We start from the raw sequence: 12670 nt of genomic DNA, 5'->3' as shown, positions 1-12670 counted from the left end.
CCCTACACCAACCTTCCACCAAGGCTTGACCCATCTGTAAAGAAGTTCACTTTCCTGCTCTGCTCTCCTCCAACGGCTTCTTCCAACCAACACCTCCCTCGTCGGTATATGAGCAGAGAAGGAGCCGCCAGACTTTGGTTTGGCGACTTCGTGTTCCAAGTGAGCCCGTACGACTTCAAACTGTGTGAGAATGTCCGAGTGTTCAGATACGTGTACTTTTAAGAAACCAGATTCTCTGATTCTTATAGCATTTATCTGAGGATAACAGAGTTTTCAGATACGTGTTATGTCAAGAATCCAAATTTTTTGAGTCTGATAGGAACTTCCACTTCCATACGCCTTCTAATGATGTCTACGGGCATTAAGTGCAAGATGGCGTTAAGTGCCGCAGTTGGCGTGGATCTTAGTGCAGCACACATGCTAATAAGCGCCGCCCAAAGCTATGTAGTTTCTTTACAAGTGTTAATTTTCCAGAGCCCTCCGCCACATATGGGCTTGACTAGATAATTCGCTGTATCCGCCAGTTGCAGATGGATGGCTCCCAGTTGCGGCGGCGGTGCAATCGAAATCGTATATAATATAATATTGATATAGAAACCACTTCCGACGCAGTTTGTATACAGGAACTTTCCTTTGACCATAAGTGCTACTCGTCTGCATTGGCAATCACCCGGAAGCCGCGATCCTCAAGTTTTTTGAGCAGGTCGTTAACGACCAGGATACATAGAAGGGAATTCCAATCCACCTTGTGGCGTTGACGTTCTTTTGTCGCATAGAAGACTGAGAATGAGGTTTGATTCAAACCCAAAACCACCCAGAGCAGGAACAACTGCTTTCGGCTGGCCATCAGTCTATTCATAGTTTTTAGTATGAATAAAGATTGGAGTAAAGTCTTTAACCGTAAGGTGGTAGCCCAGCCTTCGGGATGAACGTAAGTCTGATTCCTCGCCAGACTCCCAAGATATAACACAATATAATTTAATTCGCATTGAAATGTGCCAACTAGCTGCATGACACCTTAGCAGCCAGCTGCAGCAGCGCTGGAATGATGTTATCGGGCCTCGGGAACTAGAAAGGCTTGAACGAATTGATTAAGAGTATTTCATCCAAAAGGTCGACAAAGTGATAATCCCCAGATCACGTACTGCTCCGGAAGTGACCAGCAAGAAGCATCTGAGGAGTATCTTCACTGCTTAGAGCCCACTGCCTATTTGCGTCCTTAAGATAACTCGGGGAAACGGGGTTCTTTGCGAGAATACGCCTGAAATCTAATGTCCTTCAATTTAAAATAGCAAATATGATGACATCTTTATTTTCTGCTCTAGAAGACAAAAAAATTTTAATACAGGTTGGATCATTATTATTAATTTTAATATCAAACACTTAAAAAAGTGTTGGCGAACATTTTTTGTTGCAGATTTCTTATGAAATTGTCATGAAATATCATAAAATAAATCACACTTATGAGAACTAATTGAAACTTTAAGTAGACACTTTTGAATACAGGGTGAACCAATTTTATTTATTACAAAATATGAAAACCAAATTAACAAATGGTTTTGTTTACAATTCAAATATATTAAAATCAGAAGTTTTGCTTAATTTCTTCAGAAAGAAATTTAAATACAGGGTGTCGATTTTTTTTTATTTTAAATAATAAAATAGTACTTTCAAAACCTATTGGCTGCCAAAATGAATTTTATATCATAAACCTAATTTTACAAAAAATTAAAATTTGTACATGTATTCGGAATACCCTGTACTTTTGGTTACGAAACTTTTTAACAACCATTTATATAAAAGTAAAGTTTGCGATACACTCAGTCAAGTATTTTTCTTTAAAAATTGAGTTTCTGTATTCTGAAATTTTATTACAAATTTTTTACCACTTTCATCCCACAGTGCAACACAGCATGAAGTGTTACAACTGCAAAAATGTGTGAAATAACGAAAAACTACTCAAATACTCGCTCGTTTTTGCTAACAAGCAGTTAAAGCAGTCATAAGTAAAAAGTTTACAACTTGCCACTTGTAAAACACGCGCAGCGAAAATAGTTTTTCACACCCACCCAACGCTTGTCACTGTACTACCACAAATTTCAGCTCCTTTGACAATTATATTTAGTAAATTATTTCTACTTCTGTATCTCCAGCTAAGCGTCAGTATGTATTTAACTTTTATATGTAAGTGAAATAATTATTCCTATACTTAATAACAGTATTTTTGCAAGTATGTTATCGTACTAATTAAATTACATGTGTTACGGAAGATTTTCTGCGCACATGCAAAGTACTTATTCCAGCACTTAGCGCTACAATTTCTTACTAATCGCCACTAATTGATGTAATTCCCCATTTCGTGGGGATTTTCTACTTTCTGCTTTCAGAGTCCGTGTGGAATATTACGTAAACGAAAACACATTCAAAGAAAGACTGCAACTTTACTTCATTAAGAATCAGAGATCAAGTGAGTATGCAAAAAAAAAAAAAAATAATAATAATAATAATTGATAGTAAATTTTTATAATTGTGTACAGCTAATTAGAAACGCTCAATTTTTTGTAGGTGGCTGATAAGTATAATGACAAAAAAAATGTGATATACCGTTATTTATATTCCTAAAAGTCTTGCATTGTTCGCCTTACTCTATTTACTACTAAATTCGCTCTGTTTTGTAGTTGTGAAGTTAAAGTTCTTTCAATTTTTTCCCAAATAGTAAGTGCGTTACGATATAGAAGGTGCATTAAGTGCGACAGCTAATTAGAAACAGTTGTTTAAAGTTTTAGAATTTGTTCTGATGCAAGTTCTTATTAGCAATATCATTGATTTCTGATAAGGATGTGTGTCAAAGTTGTGGTTTAAAATATATTAAAATGAATTATTCAAATTTTTAATGAGAAAAAGCTGCAGCTGTACACCCAGCCTTCGCAGCTAAAACTTTGATCTTCGTCGGTATGGAAAGATGTGCAAAGAAGTTTCGAATAAGATCAAATGCTCAAAAAGAATTGTTTTGAATATCCTTAAGCATATACAGAACTCTAAAACTATTTTCAATATTGCACGCAATGAAAAAGCCGCAAAAATTCAACAGACATATACCGCAGAACTACTACTGTTACCTGAGGAGACCCAAAAAAAAAAGAGTTTATCTGACATTTTACATGAAATTCAAGAAGAATACGATGTTCAAATATCCGTATCCAAGAAATCAATTTCCCGCCGTTTGGTCGAATTTGGACTTCACGGTAAGGCAGCACGCAGGAACCCACTTCTGATTAAAATTCGTAGAAGCGACGCGTAGACTTTTCCAACTCTTATTCGCCTAAGACAACAAATAAACGGAGCTATGTCGTTTGGAGCCATGTAAGAAAAATTAACCGTTTATGACCTGATGTTCGAAGGTATGTTCGCCATCTAATAATTCAAGAATTTTATCCTCGCTATGCTCAACGCGCAGTTGTGTATGGTGGAGGATCAATCATGGTGTGGGGATGTTTTATTTGGAATGATGTTGGTCCACTTCATAAGTTTGTTGGTATTTTAAACTAGGAGAAATACGGAGAGTTTTTTTTTATACAAATTCTATCAATATTTTGGAATGGGAATCATCCAGCCCAGAATTAAACCCTATAGAACATCTTTGGGTGATGTTAAAAGAGCATTATGCACCAAAAATATACCAAATATGGATGTTCTTTGTGATGAAATTAGAACGACATAACGTAAATTTGGAATCGATGTGAAGCAATATTAAAGTAAAAGAGATAACCAACAAAATATTAGCTGAAAATAAGAAAGTTTCTGTAATATCATTATTTTTTGTTGATAAAATATTTTCGTTTCTAATTAGTTGTCGCACTCAAATCGTTGATTGCACATGTTTTTGTTAAAATCTTCAAAACAAAAACAAATTTGAAACTAAATTTTTTCTATTAAAAATTAAGTTTAACATAGCTTAATAAAATAAGTGAAAATACAATAAATATACGTGATTTATTGGAAAATAACATAATTTGCTTTAAAATAGGTGTCGTTCCTAATTAGCTGTCAACAGCTGTATATCAATATAAAAAATATTCATATTTATTTTTAGAACGGGAAATTAGTACCATGGATGATTCTATTTTATTGTGCAAAACTGTGCATATAGTGTACATTTGTAAATTTTTTGCCAGCTTCTTAAGTAAAAGTTTTGTGCTACTCAAATAAATAACTCTAAATGACAATGTGAGCAAATTTAAATGTTACTCATACGACACGTCGTGCTAGCAAATTTTTGAACATATGAAGGGGAAATGCCGTTCACGTTAGCGTTACTCATACGCATTGGCAGATTAGTGCCACCTGAACACGAACAACATTGTTACTCATACGCCATGACACATCAGTATTTCCTATAACGAGAATGTTCTCCATACGCAATGGTGCTACAGTTATAGCTTACAGCAACTATAAATGTTACCCATACGCCGGTCAGGCTTCTAAGAACCTCAAGCAAGCCTAATTGTTACTCATACGCCATGGCACACCAATGCATACCTAATGTTTTTAAAAATTGTATTATACAAAATAAAATATAAATTAAATAAAAACACAGCGCTGCATTCTTTAAAGCAGTCTGTGTAATCAGTACTTCTCAAAGCCACTTCCCGCAAATAGATCACTCAGCAGCATTCAGCAATCAACACGAATGACTAATACATATGCAAATGCGAATACATTTCTATTTATAAACACACCGCTCGCTCTAAAGCAACATTGCAGCGCCCTGCTTAGTAATATATGCCAGCTGCTATATACTGATATGCAGTAACTGCAAAATACAAGCATTTGTGAGAGCGCAGAAGCAATGCACCGAGCGAGTGTCCTTTAATGCTTTACTGAGCATGAAATTATCAAACAAAAGAACCAATTTGAATTTATATTTCAGAATTTATAAATAGGTATTGTATATATTGTATGCTTGTTATATAAGGGCATTTCATTGAAATGTTTATTTTCAATAATTATCAATAATTTAAGCTGAATTTGGCGCATTTTTATTTACTTACAAGCTACAGATTAAATATTAATAACATTTTCCTACTATTTTCATTTCAAACTTCATTTGAAATACGACAAGCTAACTAATATTTAGATTACAAAACTTTAAGAGCTTCAATTTGCCACAAGAAAAGTTGGTTTTTCAATAATTCACGAGAACTGATTCCTCTCCCTTACGCCTTGCACAGCCACGCTTGAGCCTTCTTGGTCACGCTTGAGTCTTCTGCGGCGGTCTAAGTAAATTTTCCAAATATTTACACGCCAGCACGTGACCTTTGAAGTTTGTTGCAACCACAACTATGCAAACTTTATGCCAGTAAATTCAAAATATTTTGCACAAATAATGTCGGGAAGTCGTGCGAGCACTTTAAGCAACTTGGGAATCAATTCCCAATTGTACAATTCAAAACTAAACTAAGTTCTACGAAAACTTAGCAAACAAGGCTGGCAACTTGGGTAGCTATATTAACTAAGCCTGCAAATATAAAAACGTGTTTTCATTTGTGTATGTGTGTGAGTATTGCAAAGTTTTGCTTGCTTCAGCTGTGACATTTACTACTCAGTCTGACAACGCAATTATTTAGCTAGAAGCGAAAACTAGCAATAAACATATAAATATTGCAAATAACTGTTTTCTGTTGCATGAAGAAGAATGAAAAGGAAAATAAGTCCAAATAAAAAGCTAAAATGCCTTAGACAGAGGATTTTATTATAGCTTAAGAGTGAATAAAAATATCTTCGCATTGATTTTTAGATATTAGATTGTGACAACTATATGATTTAAAAAGGTTTTTCCGGGATTGTACCGATGCTTTAAGTTATAATGCGTGTCAAATTTGTGGGAGATATCTTTTCAAAAAAAAATTTTTCGTTCAAATACTTTATTTGGATCGGTCAGTTTGCATGACAGCTATATAATATAGTTCTCCGATTTAAACAATTTCTGCGTTGCTTATAGCAATATCTCAAATTGTAATATGTGTCAAATTTGGTGATGATATCTTGTCAAATAAAAAAGTTTTTCATAGAAGGACTTCATTTTGATCAATCACTTTATATGACAGTTATATCCTATAGTTGCCCGATACCGTTGGTTCCGACAGAGAGCAGCTACTCAGTGAGAAATAGACCTATGCCAGCAGAGAGACGATCATGACTGAATAGTTCCAATATCGCTTAGTATATTGTATTTATATACATACAATTAGTACTGCTTCCTCACAACCAATATATGTATTATATATAACCGGCCCTTTGGCGCATTTAATTCCAAATCAAATTGTTTGCTTATTCTTCAAAGCAACTCTCCTTTGCTTGTACATTTTGCGCTGTCATTATGCAAGTGGTCAGGCCTTAATCATAACAACAACATAATTACTTAATTAATTAATTATTATTACAAAGAACCCGTGGAAAGTGTCAACAAGCATCGGGTTCACATAACTGTAGCTGCGCCACACGCACACACACGCCACAATTGAACTTACCAAAATGAACTTGAATATTAATGCAAACCGTAAACCGCAAACCACATAGACGCAGTTGTCAATATTTGTATGTGTGAGTGTGTAAACACAATCGTAATTGCTAGTATTTGTATTTGTTGTAGGTAAGCCACATGCGCTTAGAGCGCCTTAAAATACGAAAGCATAAAATGCTCACAATTGAATACAAAAAACAATTACAAACACTTGCAGAACTTGAACCAACTAGTTGTGGTCTTACTGGCACATGTTAGAGGGATTAAAGATATTATTTCTTTGCTTTTATTCAATAAGGGAGAATTATATGTTTTGTAATTAATTTCATTTTCAGAAGAGGCAAGAACTAGACTGTACAGAGGGTTTTACAAAATTTTCAAGCCTAAGCGAGAGCTTGTTCATTATAAACTCTGACCAAAATGCGAAGACTTTCGGCTGAGGTTTACCTTAATGGCGAAGTAATGACCAAGAACTTCCCACCAACACTTTTTCAAGCAGGAAGTTTATCATATTTGAGTGAAAAAATTTTGTTCACCCTTTACATGAGAATAATATGATATACTACATAATCTAGAAGACGCACAAGGACATTAGCTTTCTAAAGCATGTTTGGTTTATTGGAACATGGAAATAGTAGTCAGGTTACCCCATCTCAAGAACGAGTTTCATACACAAAATACTAACCAAAATCATTCGAACAGCCTTTTCCAAATAACTCTCACGTTTTTTTCTATCAAATTATTTTTCTAGGCAATTTATAAGTGATTTCGAAGACCAAACTGGCCGTTATACGTACATGTTGGCTCTGGAGTTGCTTGCTGATGTATTATAATCCAGCTTATCGGCTTTGCCAATAGCAAAGATCTCTGCTTAGAATATAATATAGTCTTCTGGAGATCTTTAGATCTAAGATTTTAGCTAAGATTTAGCGTTCTTAGAACTGCCGTTATACATAGCGCAGCGAGCCTCTACCCGCTTTTCATTGGCTTCCAATAAGTAGATTTCTATACGCAAGTCTACGGTACTACTGCACTGTAGTGTAGAATTGGTCTTACAATAGCTGTGTAGCACCACTGCATGAGAGAGAGAGAGAAGTTCTCCGATTATGCCAAGCATCCACCTACATACACATTCTTCCACATTGTGCTGCCACAGCAGTTTGATATCCAAGTCTACCACAAGGTACTTGGTGCATATTTTATTGTGAATAGATGAAGATTCGACCTTTTACTATTAGATTTTCTGGAAAATAGAGTCACTTTTAAGAGATAATGTATTCTGCTGTCCCTATTTAAAAATCATTCATCATGTCTTTACGTGAGCCCCATGTTGCTTAAGCGTACATAGAACAAAAGAATGTGTTGATGCAGCGACCCAAATAAGACAAGCTTTTTACAATAATAATGATTGATTCCAATTGGTCAAGGGAAAAAGACATATTTTTTCACCTTGTGACTCCAGACTGAGTTTTCAATTCCTCCTGCCTTTAAGTTCACAAGAAACACGAATCTCCCCAAAGGGCCAAGCCCAATTAGTCTAATTTTTGTTACAACCAGTTGGGCACCCATCAAACTCAATCAAGGGTTACATTTGTCGCTCAAACTTCAAATGTTTTTTCATAAGAGAAATCTCATTCAAAGTCAATAATATCCGGTCAAGCTGAGTATTATAGAACTATTTCTGACGAGACTGTGCAAAAATTGGAGTCGATTTGAAAATTTTGCACCTTTGGTGTATACCCTTGGGTACCTTATCACCTTTTCAATTGCAGAATTGAATAGTTGGCATGAAAGGTCTTCCTCTTTTCTTGGGAAACTTATAAAGTTCCGTCACGTTCCATATTTCCTACGTATATACTAAGGCTTCGCGGAGAAGCGATCTATTTATACTATTTTATGCCGCTTTCGTAAAGAAATGGTCTGTCGTATACCGCCTTGAAAACTCTAAACAAGTGAAATCTTAAGACTATTTCCCCCTGCGTTTAAAATATTTATAGACTATTTTCAGCAGAGTGGTTGGTTTAAGTTAAGTTAAGAAGAAGAAGAAAGAGATTGGTTTATAATTTTTGCTTTGAAATTTGTCTTTTTTTTTAAACATTGGTCATATTATTACGGATAACGATTGATGTGGCATGCTTTTTAGCTGCCACACCTGTTGAACGACCTTAAACATATGGCGCAGGGCAACATGTGCAGATTGAGCTATGTTCATGCTTCAGGGGCTTTGTGATTCTTCAAGCGCGTAATGACCTCTACTAACTCTCTTAACTCCAGAGCCTCTAAAGACTAAAGGTTCACTAACTGCTTGTGGTACCTTCCTTTGCATACTTTCATTTTAACTACATTCGTAAGAAAGTTGGTCGAAATGTTCCACCCGTCTGTCGAGGGGTGCTTGAGTATAATACCGTCTAAAAACCTTTAACTTTTAATGAAAAATATATTTTCAAAAGCAACTTACCAACCAAAGTTTATTCAGTTCATAGCAAAGCTGAGAAAGTATTTATAAAACAAGTTAAATTCCCACACATTCTCCAGTGCACTCTCTCTTGTCAGCATGTTTGCATGTCGAGCACCTATAAATTCACGACACAAATTAGAAGTTTATGGGATTAAACATATAAAAGAGTAAGTGTTAAGAAATAAGAGCAATTTTCAGTTATGAGGTGAAGACATGAAAGCTAAACGAAATTACAAATAATATGCAAAAGAAAAGTTACACACAGCACAGTAAATAAGTTTGGAGAAATAAAATGACATGCGTTTTATATATGAATTTGAAGGCCTTTTGGATACATAATTATTTTCTTAAGGCACTCTATATTTATATAGCATACACAAAAATTATCAAAAATGTATGATTAAACCAATTTTGATTTTCTTTCGAATGTGGTTTGCGACTTGACTAAACTACGATTTTTTATCTCCGACTTTTTTGTTATTCGCAAAGTTTTTTTGAGACACTTCTTAATTGTTATAGTAATACTTTAAAGTTTAGCCGAATCCAGGTTACTAGTAAATTAAATTTACTTAGTGTTATGCTGTAGTCTAGCTGCAAGCCCCCCGCCCATGTAAAATCCATATATTCCTTGCCGGGGGAGCACACAGTCCAAATAGACGAAGCGCTTTAAAAAATGCCTCCAAATAGTATTTACAAAGCATTATGTTAACTTCATGCATGCTTCTTACTCCATTACCATTACTCAACGGTTTGCTAAAAACAAAGCAAATATTACTTAATCTGTATAAACAATGTTTGGGTAAAGAAATCATTTGTTTTTCCTTTTTTTATATGATTTGGAGCTTACATATAAAATAGATAAACCATAAACCGTCAGCTCCACATTGCTTCTCTAAACGGTAAGTGGAGAAATCTTCTTTCTTCTCAAAGAAATTTTATAGTAAAGCAATACAGTTCAATACTATACAAGATAGTAGAACATACAGCTCATTAAAGTAGACAAACCGCTTACTGTTCCATCTCTTATTCAAATTCATAATTGCTTGTTCGATTCGCCAACCTCTTAGCCCCGCCAACTGCTGTAGTAAAAATAGAAGAGTTAGTAGATGAAATCTCAACATTATGTTCTTCATGCTCAACCCACATAGACTATATAAATGCCCATTTATTACAAAAACGTTTGTATTTTGAGCACGCACCTATATATCCAGTACATATATATATGATAAATAACCAGTATAAACATGGTAAATAAACGATATATAATATATGGCAAATAAACAATATATAGTATATGGTATATAAACGATAAGTGGCTTGCACTATTTGCTTATGTACATTTCTAATTGCCCGCTGAAAGACTTCAACCGCAAGCCCACATAATATTGACTACAAACACAAATGCCGCCGGCAAATACGAGCAAATATTTAGTTATTTCATTGTCATTGCGTTTGCCCCCTTGCCACATATCTTCCTATTATATTACCTCCGCAACGTCTTCAGTGTAGTACAGGCTCTCGTAGCTAAATGTATATATGTTTACTGGCCTCATGTCTTTACTGCGCTTCATAGCCGACGGCATTTCTCGTACACTGGGGAAGCAAATCATATTACTTTCGCTTCACCATGAACAATTTTCCTTGAGGTCGCATTGATAATGAGCCGATAATGAGCTGATAATGACTGCGAATGATGTGATGAAGTATTTCTAATGCCGGTAAATCAATGAAGTAAAGTGAATGCTGTCACGGAACTGTTCTAGTTAAGTAATCATAGCATCGAATTACCAATGCACTTACATATATACATACATATGTATATATGAAGAAATTGGCGTTAAACTGTATTTAAATGAGAGAACAAATTAAGTCAATTTAGGAAAGTACTTAATTATAAAGGCTATAACTGTGAGCATTGCTAACCTGAAACAAAAAAGAAGCAGGAAGAACATCCTAAAGTTCAATAAATTGCAATAAATCTCAAAAAGATTATTTTCTAAATATTGGTCTAATTTTAAAGGAAACACTTGTCAATTGACGCAGATTTCAACAATCAGAATAAAGTCGACATTAGTGTGAACGGAACCGAATATTATTTCCAGGCATGCACCTGGAATGCCCGGTCCTTAAGATGGGAAGGTGTCAATGCTTACCTTTTTGATGTACTCGTAAAAGTAAAAACTGACATCACTGTCATCCAAGAAGAGCGATAGACGGACAAGGACGGAGACTAGTATGTCCTTGTGATATTTACTAAAGCGAACATATAAAGCAGCAAAAATTCGGTGTGGGATTCATGGTTTACACAGTGGTCGAACTCTGACATTCACTACGTTGGATGAGCGTATAGCCACAATCTGCGCCTGAGCAAAATTTTTAAAGATAACATGATTTGCGACCAAGCCCAGACGGTATAGTAGGACGCTATGACCAAATTTGTTTTTTTATGAGCGGCTGGAACGCTCATATGATGCATATGAACACAAAGTAAAAATTGTGTTTGGCGATTTTAACGTCAAGGTGGGCAAAGTACATCGCGACACCTTTTCAAATGGGTTGAGGCTGATCCTGTTCGCAGGAGCTCGAAATATGGTTGTAAGTAGTATTGGATTCGAGCACAGGAAAATTCATAAAGCTACTTGGCTATCTCCGGATCTAGATCGATCATGTTGTGCTAGATGGACGACACGTTCACGGTGTCCTTGACGTGTATACGCTCCGAGGATCTAACATCGACTAGGAGAAGCTTCGACATTTAGAAGCTACTAAGTATCACAATTGACAGTGGAATGAAACGGCTTTCGACTCGACGGACTGGACAGCTTTCAACTCGACTCTTCGGCACTGTAGTGTCGCAGCGGAGAGAAAACAGACTGCCTTTCTCGCTACGTTATGATCGACTACAACACGAGCGGATAAGATAGATACTGAGAGTTGAACATGGAAGTTGAACATGATATTTACATGCTGACATAAAAAGGAAGACACCAAAATGCATGATTATGAAAAGCTAGACCAGTTGGCCGACAGGGGTAACGCTGGAAAATTATACAAAAAAAAATGCGGCGACTACGGAAAGATTACACGATCGGAGCATACTCTTTCAGTACCTATAGCAGTGATCTAGTGCCTGATGTTCAGGGTATACTGAAGCTGCGGACGGAAGTGAAAGTGTAACATTAGGTGATGGCGAGCCCGATTCCTCAATGGATGACGATCGAATAGATTTTCCATTGCCAGAATGTTATGAAGTTCGAATAGCAATTACCCGTCTAAGCAACAACAAAATAGACAGGAGCCGATGACTTACCTGTCGAGCTATTCAAATACGGCATCGAAGATCTGACAGTTTGCATGCATCAGCTTCCTTGAAAGATATAGTAGAATGAAAACATGCCCAACGATTGGAGTTCTGCACAATCCACAAATAAATTGACGGTAAAAACTGCATCAATTACTGTGAGATTATCTAGAGTTGTTTGTGAAAGACTGAAGCTCAGCCTTAACACACTGCTTGAACCTTATCAGCGGGGCTTTAGACCTGCAAAATCTACTATCGAACCGCTTTTCGCTACGTGGCGCCAATTAGATATTCCAAGTGAAGCCCGGTCCTTCTCCACTTGGTCCTTCCAACGGAGTGGAGGTCTTCCTCTTCCTCTGCTTCCCCCGGCGGGTACTGCGTCGAATAC

The 12670-nt window shown here is 36.0% G+C and overlaps 1 protein-coding gene across 11 annotated transcripts in view; it reads left to right on the top strand.

Moving 5' to 3' along the window:
• LOC108968785 (potassium channel subfamily T member 2) overlaps positions 1 to 12670 on the top strand; it is a 580461-nt gene that overhangs the window by 490189 nt on the left and 77602 nt on the right. For all 11 annotated transcript variants that reach the window (XM_018933038.1, XM_018933037.1, XM_018933033.1 and 8 more), the window contains exon 2: positions 2388 to 2467. In XM_018933038.1, the coding sequence (XP_018788583.1) occupies positions 2388 to 2467 (80 nt within the window). The remainder of the gene's footprint in view (positions 1 to 2387; positions 2468 to 12670) is intronic.

The sequence above is a fragment of the Bactrocera latifrons genome, unplaced genomic scaffold, assembly GCF_001853355.1.
Source record: "Bactrocera latifrons isolate USDA-ARS-PBARC rearing strain unplaced genomic scaffold, ASM185335v1 scaffold_23, whole genome shotgun sequence".
In the NCBI taxonomy this organism is placed as follows: domain Eukaryota; kingdom Metazoa; phylum Arthropoda; class Insecta; order Diptera; family Tephritidae; genus Bactrocera; species Bactrocera latifrons.
Note: the sequence above shows the minus strand (reverse complement) of the source record. Positions and strands in the feature narration are given on the sequence as shown.